The sequence below is a fragment of the Ziziphus jujuba genome, chromosome 9 (assembly GCF_031755915.1).
Source record: "Ziziphus jujuba cultivar Dongzao chromosome 9, ASM3175591v1".
Taxonomy (NCBI): Eukaryota; Viridiplantae; Streptophyta; class Magnoliopsida; order Rosales; family Rhamnaceae; genus Ziziphus; species Ziziphus jujuba.
The window spans coordinates 26,441,796-26,464,713 of NC_083387.1; the positions used below are offsets into that span (position 1 = coordinate 26,441,796).

The 22,918-nt window shown below is 34.2% G+C and overlaps 1 protein-coding gene and 1 pseudogene across 1 annotated transcript; both read right to left on the reverse strand.

Annotated features, from left to right (window-relative positions):
* Positions 1 to 2,278: 2,278 nt before the first annotated feature.
* LOC125424009 (beta-ureidopropionase-like) lies at positions 2,279 to 8,501 on the reverse strand (annotated as a pseudogene).
* Positions 8,502 to 9,133: 632 nt separating this feature from the next.
* On the reverse strand, positions 9,134 to 12,181 carry LOC112489658 (uncharacterized). Its single transcript, XM_025068507.3, has 2 exons — positions 11,034 to 12,181; positions 9,134 to 10,385 (listed from the first exon to the last, which is right to left on the reverse strand). Exons 1-2 carry the CDS (start codon positions 12,141 to 12,143, stop codon positions 9,285 to 9,287), a joined length of 2,211 nt encoding a protein of 736 aa, XP_024924275.2. The 5' UTR covers positions 12,144 to 12,181; the 3' UTR covers positions 9,134 to 9,284.
* Positions 12,182 to 22,918: the final 10,737 nt, after the last annotated feature.

Sequence of the window (22,918 nt, forward strand, 5' to 3'; positions counted from 1 at the left end):
ATCAAATGAGTATTTCATAGCCAGCATAAGATATATATATATATATATATATATATATTTATTTATTTTTTTCAGAATGGGAAAGAAATTATAGGAATTGTATAAGGATTCCTCGATTCTCTCTTTTTTTTTTTTTTTTTTTTTTTGTGTGTTTTAACCTTTGTGTAACTTGTTTTTTAAATATTGAAAATATTTATATTCACATGTTTGTTTAGTCGAATCTAATTAATCTTAGTTGAATAATCCAAACTTGAAAGAAGTCTCAAAATGATTAGATATCTGATTCATACACTCAAGAACAAGAACACTGTAGTAAAAATAAATTAGATAAAAATTTCACAGGCTAAAATATCTAGTCCCAAACAAAATAAGGGAAAGAAAAGAAAGGAAAACCAACTATAAGAAGCATTTCAGAAAAAATCTTGCTGAAAATGATTTATTATCCTGCTACTTAGGTTACTAAGACATTCAATAATCAGCAACCACTCCAAATAAATACACTTCATTAATATTGAATATTCTATCAATAATGTTGAAAAACTTTGGCAATATGTATCCCCATGTTCTGAGAATTGCAAACAGCCAAAATAAATGTGCATAAAAGGGCGCATTTCAAGTCACAAGATATGTTTCCTCAGGTGTACATATGCCAAATCAGTTATATTCTAATTTACAAAGCTAAAAATGTACTAGAAAACAAACCCCAACCAAAAACAAAAAAAAAAAAAAAAAAAGAAAACCCAAAAACGGAAAACAAAAAACAAGAATAAGAACAAGCTAATAGTTGAAAAGATTTCCTCGGCTTTTTCAACCATAGGAACAGTCCTTGGTTTCTAGTCATTATTCCAATAATATTTGAAACATGTGAGTTTTCTTTCCAGATACTATTCTTCTAACGGTGAGTGATCCAAAATACAAATCCTTCATGCACATATTGCTGAACTGAATAAACTTAAAAGTTCTAACCAGTACCAAAGATAATATAAAAACAAAAATAAAAGTAAAATCCTTGATCCTCAAAAACAAAAGACTATCATCTTTAAAACCACTACAACCAAATTTACTTTTAACAACATCTAATAACAACATTCATAGTTTGATTTTGTTAAATGGCTCATTTTGCAGCATTCTTTTCATTAACTGAACCTCTTTGACTATGAAAGCACATTGGATTATACATAGGAAAATATATCTATATAAATATATATATAGATATATATGTGTGTGTGTGTGTTCAAAACCCATAAAACAACAAACTCAAAATCCATCGATTCCAATCAAAAGAAACAAAACCCCAAATGGAATTCTGGAAAAGATTAAAAGAAAATGACCAGAAAGAGATGGCTTCGAGAGTTTGCTCTAAGGAGTTGGTAAAGCGAGTCATACCCACAAAATGGAACCGTCATAGGAAGCTTTGGATCGTTGTAAAATTCCTCCATTTTGGGTTTCAATCTTGTCTTCCGATGATGCTGATGATGATTTCCCCATCTTTGCTTCAAGCATGTTCTCTCTCTTCCTTCCACGGAGGAAAGTTGGGATGTGTTCGACTATTACGACTCTCTGCACCTGGGATTTGTTTATTTATTTTTTGAAGTATGCCCTTCTTTTTAATATTTTATTCAGCAATAAGCATCCTGAACTTTGTTAAATATTGCGATTAAAGCTTTTTATTTACAAAATTTTGATGAGCGTTTAACGTCCTATTTGGAATGGTTTTTGAAATACTGCTTTTCTTCTCTAAATCTTGCATCTTCAAAAGTGTTTAAACAATTTTCTAAAATAGCTAGGCTTCCTGAGGAGCATCTAATAAAAAATTAGTGAAATGTGATATAGATTCTCATAAAACTCTTATGAAGATGTTTTTAAAATCATCATAAAAGTTATTTAAAAAAAGGGCTATGTTATTTCAAATAAGGGGTTGTTAGGTTAAGATCCTAGTCCGAGATCAACAACCCATCCCTGTGGTGGGATAGAGATAGTGTACATGAAGAATCTGGGGCTGAAAATTGACTGGATCCATAAAAGTGCCCAATATCAGCATGTTGTGGCATCCCGTCACCTGTAAGTGAACGGATTTGGGAATATCTCTGTCCCAACACGGTTAATCGACCCAACAAAGTAACATTGGCTTAACCAGCATTCCGCGCCTACAAAAACCATCAAATAGCATCATTAGTTTAATTACGAGGCAACACAGAGAGAGGAAAAAAAAAAAAAGAGTCCTGCATAATATAAAAGAAAAAAGAAAGAATACTCCATCAATAACTGTTCACGCATATTCCACCTAAAAACAAGTTGTAACCTGAATAATAAAACTTCCAAGTCATAATACAATGGCATGATACATTTTCCCAAATCAAAGATTTAAAGAAGAAATATTGGAAAAAAGGGAACCATATAGATTAATACAACTTAATTGAGCAATACATGATCTGAATTCAAGGATGATGAAAATCGCAAATGAGTTATCAAGAAATTAAAGCAAATGAAATAAAGAAAAAGAAGCCTCAATGGGCCATATTGGTTCGCTTAGTTCACCAAAAGTGGCAGATGGGTTGAAAACAATCTCCGCACTGTTCAAGCCAAAAGCTAACCAATTTTAAGCGTGGTGCCTCCCATAACATATATTTACAGCGGTGTTCCCATAAGCTGTCTCATACACAGGATGCCCTGCATTTCCTTCCCTGTAATATGTACTCTCATTGAAGTCCCCGACTATTGGTATATGGTTCTGTCCGGTGACAGTAGAATCATAGTTTCAAAAGAGCAGCATACATGAGACAGAAAAAGCTAGCGGCATAACAGCAGATGAACTAATTTGTTTACCTTCCAATGCCAGCTGATTATGCTGCCACGATTTTCAATTTGCCAGCAGTATTCCAGATGGTCTCTCCATGATTAACATCCCTCTCAAGAATTGGACTTATAATAGCCATGTTATAATTATGAGCTGATGAAGAAATTTAGTTGATTCTCCCTAAACAGGCTCTGCAAACTTATATCATCTCTTCTCCCTAGTAAAGAAGGCAAATGGCATCGTCCATGCTTCCTGCATCAAATATATACAATTGTAGACAATGACACTTAGACTCCAATATAATGTCAACTGTAAAATACACTTTCACTAAATAGGGCATGACTTACCTGCAAGCTGTTGACTCCTGACGCACCTGCAGCATCAACAATTGGCTTTAACTTCTCATAAATAGCCCTCTTTTGGTCTGAAAAGGGGGCAGCAGTTTGAAGAGCTATAGAGTTTTGAATAAGACCAACTCTAACTATTCAAGCCTCTCTCAGCAACTCATTGTCAATGTGAAAATGGAATGCCTGAAAGAAATCGTACACAATTCAGAATCATCAAAAGTATAGCAGCAACTAATGAGAAGACATTCATCCGAAAATAAATGATGCACATTAACAACATTCATGATATTGAGTCCAACCAGAGAATCTGCATTCTAGAAGTGCACACCATGAGGGTATGGTCAAAGCAACGTAGCCTGAGAAGAATCAGAAAGTCTATATTGGACTCCATGTAGAACTTCAGCCAGAATCATTAGTGTCTTTCTAATGTTCAGAAACCCTTGCCTATATCATAAAATTAACCTACCACTTCTACTAGCTAGCTGGAAAACATTTGCCTTCCGACTTGGTGAAAGCTTTTTTTTCTTGATTTCAACTAATTAACATCTTTAAAAGAAATCTACATAAACCATCATACTGTCCATAATTTAGTGGAATAACTTAATCCAGAAATAAATTTTGTACATTCAAGAGGGGACATTACTAAGTGAAAGAACCATGAAGCTATTTGTTGTCAATAATTCACAAATCAAATTACTAAGCTAAAACGATTTTGTCCACCTATAAGAATTATAGGCCACATCTTTAATTTACAGAAGTATTGAACATCACTATCTACTTGTATAGAGCTAATTCATCTAAAGGAAATGTATCTCTACAATCCATCAGATAAAACCACTAAACAAAATCAAGGCTCGTTTATGATGTCCTAAATAGGTCCTCGTGGAAATAAGGGGTCACGGACTATAAACTTAAAACCAGCTTGCATTTTATATACATAAATATAAAAGTGTACCAAAGCCTTAAAACAATTTATGTAACTGGACTACAACAAGAAAGGGTGGAGCAAATGCATACCTGAAGATCAAAACTATGCTGTGAAGATAAAGATTTAGCAGATTCAGGAAAAGCAATGGTTTTAAGGTCCCTTCCACAATTCAGCCCCAAAAAGGTTAACTTCCTGTAAAATGACATAAATACGTTTGTAGTTGATCAATACAACTCAGCAAAAACTAGTACATGAGGAATAGAAATAATTAATTTGACCACGGAAGCCAGGGAAGATGTTAAATTAATGCAGAAACAGAAAGACATAATTCCATAATGGAAACAAATATGAAAACCCCAAATTTGAAAGAACTCTCTATAAGATTAGATATCTGATTCATACACATAAGGACAAGAACATTGTAGTAAAATAAATTAGAGAAAAATTTCACAGTCTAAAATATCTAGTCCAAAAAAATAAAGAAAAGAAAAGATAGGAAAACCAACTATAAGAAGCATTTCAAAAAAACCTTGATGAAAAATGATTTGTCATCCTGCTCCTTAGGTTACTAAGACATTCACTAATCAGCAACTATTCCAAATAAATATACTTCATATAAATTGAATATTCTATTATATGATGTTGAAAATCTTTGGCAATATGTATTCCACGCTCTGAGAATTGAAAACAGCCAAGATAAGTATGCAACGAGTGCATTTGAAGTCACAAAATATGTTTCCTCAGGTGCATATATGCCAAATCAGTTACATTCTAATTACAGAGCTAAAAACTTACTAGGAGCCAACCATCTCCCCTCCCCCTCCCCCCCCCCAGCCCAAAAAAAAAAAAAGAACAAGAACTGTTAGGACCCGTCCAGAATTCCTTCTCCGGAACCCTAGACAAGCCCTGATCCCAGGAAAATACCACCGAACCTTCCAACGGAAAATCCGGCAGCACCTCCCCTAAGGGTAGGACTTACCAAAATTACCTGCACTGAAAACACACTTCAAAAATTCATCCCCTTATTCCTCCCACATTACTACAATTTGTTTCCACAAATTTACAGCACTTCAAATAATAACAGCAGCAACCCAGTGCATAAATGATAACTACATGTCCAATACAGTATACAGAGCATTATACAACAAATGTGGAATTAATACCATGACATATAAAAAGCAATACAAGATAGAGAGGAAAAAGGGAAGAAATACTTCTTGGACTTCGGCAACGAACTGAGACGTCGGGCTCGCCCCGGACAATCAACGTCTCCAACCTGGACCTAGGGGAACGGAATTTAAGAGTGTGAAATGCTAATCATCTCAGTGAGTGACCCTATCTACTATACACCTTTAATCTAATAATATACCAAATAAAGGGATTTAATTAATCAATACCGAATAATTAAATAAATAAATAAATAAACATTTGAAGGTAATACTTTCTCTCAAAATCCTCACTATTCACTCCGTTGGAAATGTTCCCCTTTTAAAACATTTTCACAAAACCCGATATTCATACTTCCCGAAAACCAAGGGACCAAATAATTTAATAAACAACAAATAAATAAATAAATACCCCAAATATAAATAAACTGCAATAAATTATAATAAATAATTTTGTACTCTTTGGGGTTTGAAATTTCTATCCGAAAAATTTGTACTTGACGCACCACACCATATACCCGTGATGCCCTCCGATACCCAGCGTCCTGAGCACCGACTGGCAGGGAGATTAAAGAGAGAAACTTGCAACGACACTTCGGCGTCCCGACAGTACCGCTGCTGAAACCATCATCTCGGCCAAGGAGGAGGGCGGCTGTGGCCAATAACAAACTTGCCTGCCCAAGGTCCAATGGCAACTCACGGGTGAAATAATAATACTTGCGCGCTGAACCACATATACATATACCAGAACACCAATACTGTGTGAATGCGTCTAAAATAATTATTAAACCAACCGTACCGTTTTCCAAAATTACCGTGGGAAATATACCAAATTTTCACACTTACCATCCCACATATTTTTATTTAACAAACCGGTACGAAAACATCGATAACCAATAAAACCATAATTTTTCTCGTAATACGAGGTTCAACAATTCACATACCATGGGCATAATTTATAAAATTAAACCACCAATTTGAACAAATAATTTTCTTAAAATATTCAAACCAATTATGCCCAAAAATAATATAAAATCCAAACACAACGAATTACTGAAAATACTTGCTCATGTGTAATAAATACCATTTAATCACAATAAAATAATAATCGGGAATTTCTAATGACCCAAAATTTCATTTAGCACCAATGGGTAAATATATATATAAAATAATATTTTTCCCGATTATATTTAAAATACACCACATGAGCACCAATTACAGATATCAATTTAATACCACATAAATACAATTAATTACCCCAAAAACATTTTCAAAGGTGGGTCACTCACCTGGAGCACACAATTAAACCATGATCCACCATGGGATCAATTCCATGACTCACCCGTGCTTCTAGAACAAAATCCACACAGTCAAATAAATTAATATTTTAATCGCGTAAATAATACCCGGTACCCGGGGGGGTCAAACACAAACGTTAACCAAAATTGTCGAATAATATACTGAATCGAATCTTGAGCGATGAGGATTACAAATCCGGTCTCCATCGACCCCAATTCCGCCGGAGGTGGCCGGAAAGCTTCGGCCTGATTTAAACTTGAGGGATCTCTCAAACGGTGGGGATTTTGGGCAATCTAACCCCGGAAATGGACTCAAAGGGGTCGAAAATGGTGAAATAGAGGTATGGGTCGGGCTGGGTTGGTCGGAAACGGCGAGAATCACCGGAAAAACGTAACCGGCCGCCGCCGACTTCACCGGCCCGATCTAGGCGCGTCCGGCGGCGACTGGCCGGGAAATTTGAAGGCTGAGGTCGCGGCGAGCTGGGCTTCACCGGTGGCCGGCGCGTGTGGCTTTTCGGCAACTGAAATCCGGCCAAACGGTCGGTCAAACAGAGAGAGGGAGAGAGTCAAAGGAGAGAGAGAGAGAAAAATTTCTGCGTGTTTTTGTCTCTGTCGGGCTCGGGGAAGAAGGGAAGAAAAGGAAAAGAAAAGAGAAGGTATTTTCCCACGTGGGGAAAAGAAAAGAAAAAGAAAATAAAATAAAATAAATAAAAATAATTAAATAATATTATTACACAAAATAATAATAAAATAATATGATATTATACATGGTCGACATGTGGCACCTCACTATGGTGACACATGGTCACACTTATTTAGTCACACGTGGCACATCGTTATGCGTTTAAAAATAATATTAAAATAATACGGTGTTTGAAAAACTCTACAGGTCCATAACTTCCAAACCACATGTCCAAATCGGACGTGCCGCTAGTCTACGGACTCGTATCAACTAGTATTTCACAACCATGCATGAGTCAAAGCTCAACTTTACATGAATAAAAAGTCAACTCAAGCACCCCTTGGACAGTTTGGACCTCAACTTGTTTTGCTCATAACTTTCAAACCGTAGCTCCGTTTTCAACGTGCTACTAGTCTACGAACTCGTGCCAACGTGTACTTCGTAACGGTACCTCAGTCAACCTAAAATTCCAATTGGATCAAAAAGTCAATTTTTGTCCCCTTCGATAAACGGTCAACGTGCAAAAATTCCGACATGGTTCGGGATGGGGTGTTACAAGAACAACCTCATGGGCTTTTTCAATCATAGGAACAATCCTCAGTTTCTAGTCATCATTCTAATACTGTTTGAAACATATAAGTTTTCTTTCTAGATATTATTCTTCTAACAGATAGATCCAAAATACAAATTCTTCAAGCATATATTGCTCCACTGAATAAATTTAAAAGTTCTAACCAGTACCAAAAAAAAAAAAAAAAAAAAAAAGGAAAGAAAAAGAAAAATCCATGATCTTCCCGAACTGAACCTTTTTTGAGACTATGAAAGCACATTGGATTATATACGGAGAAAAATATTTATATATATATATATATATATATCCATAAAACAACAAACTCAAAATCCATCGATTCCAATCAAAAGAAACAAAACCCAAATTGAAATTCTGAAAAAGATCAAAAAGAAAATGACCTGAAAGAGATGGGGTTCGAGATATGTTCTAAGGAATTGGTGAAGCGAGTCGTACCCACAAATGGAACCGTCACCGGAAGCCTGGGATTGTTGTTGAATTCCTCCATTTTGGGTGTCAATCTTGTCTTCGGATGATGCTGATGATGATTTCTCCGTCGTCTTCTTCGCTTCGAGCATGTTCTTTCTCTTCCTTGCACAGAGGAAGATTGGGGATGGGTTCGACTATTATGACTGTGTGTCTGTATTTTGACTTTTATTAGACTCTGAAGCACGTGGAATTATTTATGCTCCAGGCAGCATAGTTTTAATTTTATTTATCTTGAAGTATGCCCTTCTTTTAAATATATCATTAAGCAACGTGTGTCCTGAACTTCATTTAAATATTGCAATTAAAGTTTTTTATTTGCAAAATTTTGATAAGTGTTTAACATCCTATTTGGCATGGTTTTGGAAACACTGCTTTTCTTTTACAAATGTTTGGAAAATTTTATAAAATAGCTTTAGGCTTCATAAAGAGCATTTAATCAAAAGTTAAGTAAAATGTTATATAGATTCTCATAACACTTATGAAGAAAGATATTTTGAAAAGCATAATTAAAAGTTATTTCAAATAAGTCTATGTATATCTTTATGTGTAATTGATAATGGTCTAATGTTGAAAGCAATTAATTTTTTTTTCCTATAATATTTAAGGATGATGTAATGTCATAAGTCACTAATAATCAAATGTACAATAATTATTTTATAAAGTTTAAATGTTTTATTTTAAATTTGTGGATGATTATAAAGTATTCAATTTATGTGATATAATTAAAAACGATAAAGAATAACACAGGTAAATAAGAGAAAATCATTTCAAATGATATACTTATTACATATAATGCTTTTTTTTTTTTTTTTTCTTTGTCAAAATTAAGCACTCTTATATATATATATATATGGACAAATTATAACTTTTAAAAATAAATTGTTCCGATGATAGTTACACCAGAGAGCTGGCTAGAAGAACAACAAAGAAATAACAGCAACAACTGAAAGAAGAAACGTGAAGAATTCCAAACTAAAACTACATATATGATCACAAATAATTAATACATTTAGAACAAATCATCAGCCACTTTTTTCCACTTCAATTGTACAAGCTCATTGAAACACTTATCCATCAAATTGTTTCCTTTGATATCCCATGCTCTTTCATGCTCTTCAAGTTGTTTCTTATATTTCTTCAGCTTAGCTTCTAAATTCCCAATCAACTTCTCTAACTCTGTCTTCTCTTCTTTTTTAGAACTATTTGCTCCAACACCAAAAGCAGCACGTACCACTCGTTTTAAACGAGACATTACAAATCCAACTTTAAAGCCATTAGATTTTGCAAAATTCAGGCAAGAATACCAATCTCCAAGAAGATTTTCAGTAACATCGACAACCAGTGTTCTTGACATAGTATGTACGAGTCTGCATAGGAAGAAAAAAATGAGACTCTTCAATTCCGGACTTGAAATTTTGTTACCACTAATATCTCCATGCTTAGCAAGTAGATCTTCCATAACACAGGCCAAATTCCAAGTAATCATATAACCGCCGACATTCACAATCTTCATCTCCTGCTCATTGGGGGTCACAATTATCCACTCGGTATTTTTATCATAACTTAATTTCTTAAACTTGCGAATGAAAGATCTATAACTCATTTCCGGGTCATGAGAAATCCATTTCAATCCTTTTCCAATTTCTTTATCAACATTTGAAGGTTGATATTTCGTCCCAGTTAATAATGAATGCACTAAAACCAAAGGATTTTTGTTTTCAATATTATTCCTTATTATACGGTTTCTCTCCTCTTCCTCTTCCAGAGAGTCTTCCACGTCGTCTTCCTCTTCCAGGGGACCAGCTTCTTTCTCTGCCTGCAGCTGCTCTATAATTCTTACTCCTTGATTATCATTCTGATCAGTAGTAATTATGCCAAATTGCTTTGCTACTGAAATGATCAAGTCTGAGAAGGTTGTCAAAGTTTGATTGGCGGCAGCGGCGGTGGTGGCTTCGACTTCCTTTTCCGGCGGTACCCCTCCAGTACTGTCGATATTGATCTCATTCTCTACCAGCCTCAAAATTTTATTGTCCATTTCTATCACCATCTTCCTTTGTCCCACCATCCGAAGCTTAACATCCCTACAGTCCCCCTTTAGTACCCGTAAAACCTGACTCACACCAATGAAATTTTATTAACTATATATATATATATATATATATTATATTCTAGGCCGCATAAGATTTTTTGGAATAAGGAATAAATATATTATTGGAATCAAATAACAATTAACCAAGTGTGCAATCATATTCATATAATATTCAACTATTAGCCTCGTTAGATAGGTGAAAAACTTGAGTACTATATTTGTTTACTCGAGCAATGTAATCTCTTTTGGGACTTAACGAACAAACTGTAGCAGTTGACTTGCAAATTAAATTAATATTGTAAGATCTATGGTTCTGAAATATGCAAATCAAAAGAAGAAAGATCAGTGAAATCCCATATTGCTCAGAAAGAAATTGATTAAGTAACATATACATGGATATTTCGCCCCAAAGAATACGAAGATTTTTAGGCAAATAAAGGTAGCTTGGACCAATGCAAAATTCATTTTTGGAGGGGATAAGATTATTAAAACCAATGCAAAGTTCATTTTTGGAGGGGATAAGATTATTAAAAACATATAGTAGAAAGAAAATATAATATTATAATATAACATATAATTATAGGACAAATACATGGACGACAATGTCCTGGAAAATATATTTGTGAAATAGTTTTTCTGGAAAATAAATTACAAAATATACTTAATTACCTCATCGAGCACACAATCCAAATGAGCGATATATTTGCATTTTGCACAATAGTAAACACAAATCCGTGGATCTCTTTCTTTTTCGCAAGCATCACAATAGTATTCACCAAAATCATCTTCGACGACTGAATCAAAAAGTGTAAGAGGATGGATATGACAATTATGTTTAATAACACACGGTAATGGACCACAAAAGAAATGTAGCCTAAAGTCACATTCACAAATGCAACAACTAAAGATGTAATTTTCAGTGCCCCTAAGTTCAGAAGAGTTAACCAATCGTTCATAACATGTAAAAGGGGTATCACAACATCTTAACCGCCGAGGAGCAATGAAGGCTGAATGAAGAAAGAGAGGGTGGCTGTGACCTTGACACGTTATTGTTGGTTTTAAAACTGATCTGCACCCTACACAGATGTAAATGTCGCATCGGCCTTGCTCGCATCGGAAAATGAAGTTGGAACATTGTTTCCGACATAAAATGCATCTTGCACCACAACCCAGAGAAAGAATGAGAGAATGACTTTGATGGAAAGGGTGTGTTATCACAGGTGACAACTCCATGCATGATCTGTGAAAGAAATGGTTACAAATTTTGCAATGGTAGGATTGACTCAGCAATGGTAGCTCACATATATAGCAATATTTAACATCATCATCATCTTCGCCATGCTTGATGAAAATGAGTTCCATCGGTTGCTTATGGCAAAGACGTTGATCATCACCGGGCCTTCTGCTTTCCCAGTTTACGGTGGGGAATTTTAGAGCACAATAAATGTCTAATTCGAAATTGCAGCGACCACATGAATAGCATGGGGAATAGACATCAAGTGAATAGTCACAGACGTGACAAAAAGGTTTTCCTTCGCTATTGTTGACTTGGAGAATGAGGGGGTGGTTAGGGTGGGAAGGGTGCTTGATTTGTTGCAAGAATGGTAAAACACATAAATAGTGAAGGAAATAGTTGCATTGAAGACAGACAAAGTAGGACAACTCTTCGATATTGTCGTTACAAATATGGCAGCGGATAATTTGGCTGTCATCTATGCTATAACCCCAGATCAAAGGATGTTCATGACTAGGATGTTGCATCTCTATTTTTCTCTCCATGACTAGGATATTGTGGTTTCTTTATATTTTTTCTCTCTTTTCCAAAGAGTGTTGACGCGAAAATGTTATATAGCCAATCAATCTCTTATCAAATTGACTTGTAGTTTATACAAATTAATCACTATTGGTCTTCCATACATTGCTTTTATTTTTAGTACTACTAAAACTAGGAGGGAGAAAGGTATATGGTGAGGAAAAGTGAAGGCATATATAAATTGGACGAGCCAGCAGAAATATACACAGAGACACCAAAAATAAAATAAAATAAAATAATCCTAAAGGGGTTAATCTTAGATTCTTCAAGTGTATATGTATATATATATATATATATATAGGATTGCTATTATAGACGAGCTAGTGAAGTTAGGTACCATATAGTGGGTGACCATCATCCACATTTGTTGAATTTGTATAATCTATGATTTAACAGCTATAAATGATTATTCTTTAATAAGTGATAGATGATTTTTTCTATAATTCTTGTAAATAAATATTTATATATATATATATACATGTATATTGATAAATTTCTTTAGGTATATACATATATACAATAATTAAATGTGATTACAGTAGGGTAGAATGTCCCGTCCATGTAGCCCATATCTTATTCAATAAAAAAAAAAAAAAAAAGTAGTATATTATTTGAGGGTTCATGGGTTTATTTGAGGGTTCATGGGTTTATGTTAATCTTAAAAACATTATGTTTAAAAAAATAAAAATAATAATAAAAAATACGCGAAGAACATTGGCTTTTTCAATTGCTAGGGCGGAATAAATAATCCCCAAATACATTTCCAATGTTACCACAAAGAAAGCAAAGTACTGTAACTTTGTCGTCAGTTTCATCTATATTTTCCTGCACGATCAGAGGATGTTCGTGATGACTAGGATGCTGTATCTCTACTTTTCTCTCTTTACCAAAGAGTGTTCATGCAAAATGCTATATACATATCTTATGTTATACATATTTATATATAAATATATATATATATATTCTTCTTCAAATGTGGACGTCCATATAACATAAATTGTTTGTGAACCAAATGTTTTTAGCCCCAAATAAAATATATATTTTTGCTTAATATGTAAATTGATTGCTTATTTTATTCACTCCATTGCATTGTTAATGGACATTTGAAAAATGTTTCATTATATTAAAAGTGTTTTTTTCACATTTGTCAAATTAACATATTCATATTTAACTGTGATTATCAATAAAATATTGAGAAAAATCAAGTTATTTATGCTAAAACATTTGGTTGGCAAGTTATTTGAGTTGTGGACATCTATATTGGAATCTAGTGAAACTCTCCCTCTATATATATATATACTAATTAATTTTATAGTACCTCTTCGATATATAAATTGTTTTACTTGGTGGGAAGAACATAGAGAGGAAGAGTATAAGATAAATTTAGATTCCCCTCTCATATAATTTATATACTTTTGGATATAGTTATATATATATATATATATATATATATTTATATATATATGTGTGTGTGTATTTCTATATATGGAGTATAAGATCCTAGAGTTCAGAAAAAGATAGAAATGACCTACCCATGTAGCCCAAATGTTACTTGAAGAATCAAAAAGTACATATAAAATTTTGGAACATTAAATTCTAGGCAGGCTAGCTTTATATATTTTATCTCAAAATATAATATTCAAAAGAAGAAGGAAACCACACGCCAGATATCTTTCTTTGACGTACTTAATGAAAATTCTTTACTCCAATTTCTAGCTTTTCTTTAGCTTAATGCTAAAGACAAATATTTTTGTAGATTCTAAACTTTAAACCTGACTATCATTTTTTGGGATAAATTATAATTTTTTTTTCTCTCAAAGCTACTGAAATCATTCTTTTCTTGGTGTAAACATATATTGTATAAGACATAAGTGTCCTATAGTTCAACAAAAAAAGAAAAAAAAAAAAATGAGATAGAAGTGTCCTACCCACGTAGCCCATATATTACTTGACGAATCAAAAAGTACATTTAAAATTGAGGAACATTAAATTCAATTCTAGGTAAGGCAGCTTTATATGTTTATCTCAAAAAGAATATAATATTTAAAAGAAGAAAGAAAATACACGCTAATTATCTTTCCTTCTATAACATAAATTCTTTACCTGCAATTACAAATTTGATGCAAAACACAAATATCTTTTTTGTAGATCCTAAACTTTGAAGCAAAGTATCAGTTTTGGGGATAGATTATGCCTTCTATCTCTCAAAACTGCTAAAATCCTTATATGGCCATTATTTATTTATTACTCCATATTACGATCATATATATTTTGACAAGTAAATTTATGAAATTAATTAGCCACATATATTGATTGAAGTTTTAAAATCTGATCAAACATTTGATAAAACGACACTACCATAAAAACAAAAAAAGCCATAAAATTCACTCAACAAGCCAGCCATTAAAAAAATTTCTCACTTAAGCGGCACACATGAAGTTATGAGGACACTTCCATTGTTAACAAACATTTGAAATAAACGAATAAATAATTAATAGAAACACTAATTACATAATGACAGTTTCAAAATGCTTTAATCTTTATTCACTTGGTATTCATTTATTAAAACTAGGTTTTAATGAATCAATAATTAAATACTGTGTTTTGTACTTATAAAAGAAAAGCTACCAGTCTAGACAATACATTCTAGAGCTTTAACTACTTAATGGAAATGAAAATGGATGAGAAACAAAACTTAGAAATGGAGATGATGGATTCTCGGCTAATGAAAACATGCCACTTGTCCAGTCAGCTTAAACTATTATTACAGCCCAAACCAGATTAAATGAAGATTGCCGGCTGAGCCAACTAGGCGATCGAAGCTCAAATGAATTGAGGATTGTAAATATTATGGTTTTAGACCCACTTCAAGCCCAAGCTCAAAAGAACTGTACAGATAAAAGCCCAAATATCATCTTCTCCCATAACTTTTAGCAAAATAATAATAATGATGACGACCATGATGATGATAAACAAATTAAAATTCACTAAATTACAAAACACCCGTAGACATTTTTGTTCATATATAACTATATAAATTCACCCAAAAAAAGAAAACTCCATAAGTTTAAAAAACAAAAATTGACTTTTTCTATTAAGATTAAATATCTTAAACTTTTTTTTTTAATTTCCAAAAAAAATTTAAAATAAACAAAGTCAATATACGTGTGACCACTTAAAATAAATTAGATTGTGATACAAGTCACTGAAAGCAACGACAGAGTTTAAAATATAATAAATATATATATATATATATATATATAGAGTTTTGATTTAATAAATTGCCTAACTTATCTTATGGTATAAAATATTAATTTGATACAAAATTAAATGCGAAGAAAGAAGGAAATGCATAAAATTTTTAATTTTTTAAAGACCACGTGTGAAAATTTAATTAACTTAACTTATTTTTCTAATATTTTAAATTAATACTGTCATATATATATATATATATATATATATTACCAATCTAGCCCTTTGAATGCTCAACCAAATCTCAGCTTCAATTGAGTAATTGGTTGTTTGAGAATTCCCAGGAATTTTAGAAATTTTTATGTACCATCTATATACTTGAAGATCGGAAATTAGGGATGTCAATTTGCCCCGTCCATCCCCGAAACCGCGGTGCACCGCCCCTAATGGGGAGGTTTTTCCCCGCAAAAATGGGGTGACGGGGCGGGCTTGGGCTTACTCTCTTAGACCCGAAGCGGGGATGGGCCGGGACCGGGTATTAAAGATCCCGGCCCGAACCTGGCCCGTATATATTACCTTTTTTTTTTTAATATATTTTTTAATATTTTAAAAATTAAAATTAAACTTATTCGATTGGTTATGGGCTGAAATTAATGGTATGAAAAATTAAATTTTATATTTTTTTGTGTTTAATAATTTTTGTATTTATTGTTAACTAATTAATCTCATTTTTGTTAGCTTCATCTTCTTCACCGTATGTTGGAGCTTGTTCTTCTACTATAAGTGACATAGAAATTGATGAGGAGGTAAATTAAATTTATTTATTACAAAAAATATTTATATTAAATTGTTTAAAATTTTTTGATATTATTTAATATTTTTGTAGCAATCAACTGTTACGGAACATTCTTTCATGGAGACTTAAGGAAATGAGAAGTAAAACTTTATTATGTGTGCATGTGTATTTTTATAAATTTTATGTTTATGTATTTGGATTATATTATATTGTATTTTTTGAGAATGTATGTTATTAAAATTATAAATTTGAACTTTGATATCTTTTATTGTATTTTTATTATATTTTTGGTCATTTTTATTTATATTTTGCTTATAGAAGAAATTTTTTTAATATAAATTTATCAAAAAAAAATTATATTAATTATATGAAAAAAAACAAATGGGGAAACCGTCCCCGCACCGCCACCGATTGGGGAATCCCCGTCCCCACCCCGCTTCTAAAAAAACGGAGAAAATTGCGGGGATGGGATGAAAAATCCCATACGGGGATGGGGACGGGATTTTAAAAACCGGCCCCGCCCCGCCCCGTTGACATCACTATCGGAAATCCTTCTTTAACCATTAAAAAAAATAAAAATAAAAAATAATAATAAGAAGAAGAGGAATCCTTCGCTCACTTTTTCACCTCAGCTTCAACTCTACGTTTTGAGATGATCAACTTAATAATTTAAGAGTTGGTCTAGAATGGAATTTATAATTTCAGCTCTAAATCCATTCAAAAGCAACAACCCAAATGGAAATTCTCAAAAAGATTAAGAAAAAATGACCTGAAAGGTGTTGGAGAAGATGATGATCACCGATGATTTCTCCTTCTTTGCTTTCCTCGTTCTTTCTCTTCTTTCCGCAAAGGACTATAATGACAATCCGGAATTTGTCTGCATTTTGACTTTTTTTAATCTCTGAAAACACGTAGAGTTTTATTTATTTTCCAAACAGCAATATTATCCTGAACCTTTTTAAATGATAAGTATTAGGGGAAACCGCTTGAATGTTTTTTTTTTTTTTTTTTTTTTTTCCCTAAGAAGACAACTAAGTTGGTTGTACACCACGTATAGTTGGTATTCATAGATTATTTCAATTACCCTCTCTTCTCTTTTTTTCCTTAATCTTTTCATGAAACAATTTAAGCTGTATCAAAATTCTAATATATTTAGATCTAGCAATTATGAAGCACTTTATTAATGAACCAATTTTTTTTATTTTTATTTTTTCAATTATAGTTGAATTGAACTTAGAATTTCACGTATGGAAGGAGTAGACATCACCACTAGGCTCTCTCTCTCTTCTCCCTAGGAGTGGGGACAACTAATTAACTAGTTGAAGTAAAAATTAATTAATTATCCTTCAAGTCTTGACTTCAAACGGTTATTTTCTAATGGGGCTTTGCGTGCTCTACTTTATTGTATCGTGCCAAAGAAGTGTGAAAGATTTGGAGTCTATTATGTTATAACAATTAGTGGAAAATGACAAAATTAAGAACAAATATATGCTGAATTTTATTTAGATATGTTTACAAAAATTCATTCCCCTTTTTCCCTTTTATTTTATTGAAGATTTAATAAAATAAGCTTTTTATTTTAGACAGTAACATTGGAGAGATTAATAATCATGAAAAAAAAAAAAATACGATAGGCTATCTTACCTAATATTACCTTTAACTCGATCTTCATCATCATGCTGCTTGATCTCAAAAATTTCCATTGGTTTCTTATGACAAAGATGTTGATCATCGCCACGCCTTTCTCTTTCACATATTAAGGTGGAGATAGATAGAGTACAATAGATGTCTATGTGGAAATTACACCCAAAACAAGAATAAGAGGTTGAGGAATTTTTAAACAATTTCTGACATATTCTGCACCACAAAAAATTTCTATCGTAAGGTTGTAGAATGAGAGTGTGTTCAGGATGGGAAGGGTGGTTGATTTGTCGCAAGAGTGGTACAACATATAAATTGTGATGGTAATAGTGCACTGAAGACAGATAAAGTAAAAGCCTTCGATGTTATCAGTGCAAATGTTGCACCGGATAACTTTGAAGTGACTATCATTTCTATTATCCTAGAAGAACAAAGGATGTTCATGACTAGAATGTTGAATCTCCATTTTTCTCACCTTGACTAGGATTTTTGTAACTCTATTTTGGTCTCTATACCAAAAAGTAATCATGCCATAATGTTACATATAAATATATATATATATATATATATGTATATTTATTAATTAATTTGATCGTCTTCCATACATATAGTTTTAATATTAAAACTTGGTGAGAGAGGTATCCTGAGGAAGAATAAAGGTACATGGAATCGATAACAAAGCAAAGAGAGATGATGAAAAGGAAATCCAAAGGGGTTAATTATCTTAGATGCTTTTGTTAAATTTAATTTTGTACCTGTACAAAAATAATCAGATTATTAATCATGGAAGAAGATAGAAATGTCCAACCCATGTAGCCCATATGTCACTTTTTTTTTCTTTTTTTCTTTTTTTGGGTTCTTTAGAACAATTATAACCCGGTTTACATTTTTATCTTAATAAAATTAAAAACACAATATTTAAAAGAAAAAAATGAGCCAGCACGTAGATTATCTTTCTATAACGTACTTGATGAAAAAGTAATCTGATTAATTAACTTTTAAGATGGCGTCATTGCCACGGTGATAAAGGTTCTTCCCACCGGCCTAATTTTAACATTTTCACATTACAAAAATCACCCCAAAACATTTAGAAAAAGTTATCTTGCTGTTTCTCATATTGCCCTTCTTCGGAAAAAAAAAAAAAAAAATAGAGAATGGAATTTCATCACCAAACCTTCAATTTAGAATCTAAAAGTTATCATTAGTAGTTGTTGTAAATTGGATCCAAAGACAAATTGCCCTCTTTTTTTCTTTAATTGTATTTTGACTTCTGCTGCTTTTTTGCTTCTTTAATATTTCTTTAACAGTGTGATTGAAAATTTGATATCCAATTACAGTCATACCCATTAGGAATTTGTTGTAATGATTTTATTAAAAAAAAAAAGTCCTAAATGTAAGAAAAAAGTAATGGGCCTCATTTAAATTTTGGTTTTCAATATTATCCATTCATTTCTACTTCAATCAATCTAATGGTCAAAACTAATGGTGTCAGGACCCGTCCAAAATTCCTCACCGGAACCCTAGACAAGCCCTAATCCCAGGGAAACCTTACCGAACCCTCCAATGGAAAATCCGGCAGAACCTCCCCTAAGGGATGGACTTACCACAAATTACCTGCACTGAAAACACACTTCTATACTCATCCCCTTATTCCTTCCGCAACTACAAATTGTTCCACAAATTTCAGCACTTCTCAACAATAACAACAGTCCAATGCATAAATAAAACATAAGTGTCCCAATAGTATACAGAGCTTTAAGAAGTGCTAATCAACAGAAATACAATAAGGATGAAAGAAATAATACACTGAAATGAAAGAGTACAGAAGTACTTCTCGAAACACAACAGCAGCGGAAAAAAATTGGTCCGCTCCGGAAGAACGTCTACCACCACTTGCACCTAAGGGAACGGAACTTAAAAACGTGAGATGCTAATCATCTCAATGAGTGACCCTAACTATTGAACACTTTTAATGATAATAAAATAATAATAATAACAATTAAGGGAATTGAATAAATACCAACAATTAATAAATAAATAATAATAAATAATAACTGTTGGAAACAATAATTTCCCTCAAAACTCTCACCAATCACTCCATTTGAAATGTTCCCTTTTTAAAACAATTTCACAAAACCCGATATACATACTTCCCGAAAACCAAGGGATTAAACCATTTGATAAACAATAAATAAATAAATACATACCCTAATATATAATTAAAATGTAATAAATTATAGTAAATAATTTTTGAACACCTTTGGGGTTTAAAACATTATTTGCAAATTACACCTGACGCACCACACCATATACCGATGATGCCCTTCGACACCTAGCGTCCCGAGCACCGACTGGCGGGGGGGTTAAAGAGAGAAACTTGCAAACGCCACTTCGGCGTCCCGACAGTACCGCTGCTGAAACCATCATCCCGGCCAAGGAGGGGGGCAGCTGTGGCCAATAACAAACTTGCCTGCCCACGGTCCAATGGCAACAACGGGAGAAATAATACCTGCGTGCTAAACCACATAATACTTGCGCGCTACCACGTGTCCATACTGTCAGGACCCGTCCAGAATTCCTTCCCCGGAACCCTAGACAGCCCTGATCCCAGGGAAACTCTACCGAACCCTCCAACGGAAAATCCGGCAGAGCCTCCCCTAAGGGATTTACTTACCACAAATTACCTGCACTGAAAACACACTTCTAACAACATCCCCTTATTCCTCCCACAGACTACAAATTGTTTCCACAAATTTCAGCACTTCAATATAAATACAGTAATCCAGTGCAAAATAAATACAACAAGAATGAAAGAAATAGTACAACCGCAATAAAGAAGAACAGGGTACTTCACGAAGTAAAACAGCGAGGAAGATCAAGTCCGCTCCGAATGAACACCGACAACCTGGAACCTAGAGGAACGGAATTTAAGAGTGTGAGATGCTAATCATCTCAGTGAGCGACCCTACTACTATACCATATAATATCACAGTAATAAGTATAAATAATAATTACTTGGAAATAATAATTTCTCTCAAAACCCTTACAATTCTCTCAGTTGGAAAGGTTCCCCTTTTAAAACATTTTCACAAAACCCTTTATTCATATTCCCCGAAAACCAAGACATCAAATAATTAAATATCGGAAGCAGTAATAATTAATTTTATTTTTCCAATACAGTTTCCAAACATTTTATTTTTAAAACACAGTTCTGAAAATCATTTGATGCACCCACTATATACCACTGGCGCCAGAGTACCCAGCGTCCCGAGGTACTGCCAGACAGGAGGTTATAGAGAGAAACCGACATACGGTCGCGTGGCGTCCCACTGCGCCGCTGCTAACCTGGTGTCCCGGCCAAAGGGGGGTGGCCGCCCTCTCCGATGGCATCCACAGGACACCCTCATAATATCAACCGCGCGCTACTCACACCCACCTGCGCGCTAATCACATCACCTGCGCGCTAATCACACCCGCCTGCGCGCTAATCATATCCGTGTGCACAATATCCATATCACATATACCATATCACATAATCAGAACACCAGTACGTGCATGGTGCATCTAAAAATCATAAAATCCACAATTTAAATTATAAAACAAATTTCACATTTTTCATAAACATAGCGGGCATAATCCATCCGCTTGAACCGAGAATTTTCCCACAATTTCTTTGTAATCAATGCCATAAATTCCATGATTTTCAAATCCACCAACTTTCAAATCCATCAATTCAAATATCCACATTTTCCCAATAGCATAAATAATGCTCAAAATATCATAATCAAATCTCATAATATTTCATGGGCATATTTTATAAAAATTGAAATCACCAACATAACCAAATATTTTCCTTGAAATATTTGAAATTCAAATCGTGCCCAATTTACCATTAAAACCACACCAATTTCAAAATCCTCAAAACCATAAAATAATTCCACATGGCATAAATTGGTGAAATGCACATTTTCTTAAATCCGATAAATTCACAATAATTTCCACAATAAATCAAATAAATATTTGGCACATAAAAATTAAATTCCAAATATTTAAATCACACATAATATATTCACCAATTAAATTTTCCAAAATTAAATTGAAGGTGGGTCACTCACCTTGTGCACGTATCTCAATCAAGATCCTCCGCAGGATCGACTCCGCTACTCGCACGTGCACCTAAAACATCCACAGTACCAAAACCACAAATATTAATATTTTATTCGGGTAATCCCCAAATGGGTACTCGAGGAGCGAACACCAACGATAACTAAAATTTACGAATTATATACCGAATCGAAGCTCGAGTGATGCTAATCACAGATTCGGTCTTAATTTCCGATGATCGTACCCGACGGGGTCGGAATTTTATCGGGAAGCTTTTCGGGTTTCGGCTCCGCAATTCTCCCAAACCGTCGCGAATTGGTGGAAACGGAAGTCGTATTTGGGTTCAGGAGGTCGAACACTGCGGACTGGAGTTGGCCGGAATTTTGAGTACTCGCCGGAACAGTATTTTCCGGCGGGCCGCCGCGGTAACCGGCAACCGTCGCCAGCGGCGCGTGCGTGCGGTGGCCGTTGGCTGTGAAATTTTGCAGACTTGTAGATCGTGAGGAGAGCAATCCAACGGGACCGGCGGTGAGCAAAACGGAGGTCGGACGGCGGAGAAATCACCATTTGAAGATTTCCGACCCCTCGCCAGAAAACGCTCCGATCCCGGCGCGTCGATGGTCCGATGGCCGTGATTTTTGGTGGGTAGGCCGGACTTGAGGAGAGGATCAAGGCTGTCAGGCGCGTGTGGCCGGAAAATGGCCGGAACAGTGCCGATTCGCGGTGGCCGGCGGTGGAGGGGGAAAAATCGCCGCCAAACTTCGGACGTCCGATCCGGGCGCGTCCGGCGGCCGTTCGCCGTGAAATTTGGAGGTTTTGCCGGAAATGAGGTGGGCAATCTGGCTGGCCGGTGCGTGTACAGTAACTAGGCCGGAAAACGTAAAAATGACCGGTGGCCGGTTACTCTCTCTCTCTCTCTCCTCTCTCTCTTTCTCTCTCCTCTCTCTCTTTCTCTCTCTTCCCCGAGTGTTTTAACAAATAAAAACCCTGCGTGATACTGTTCATGCC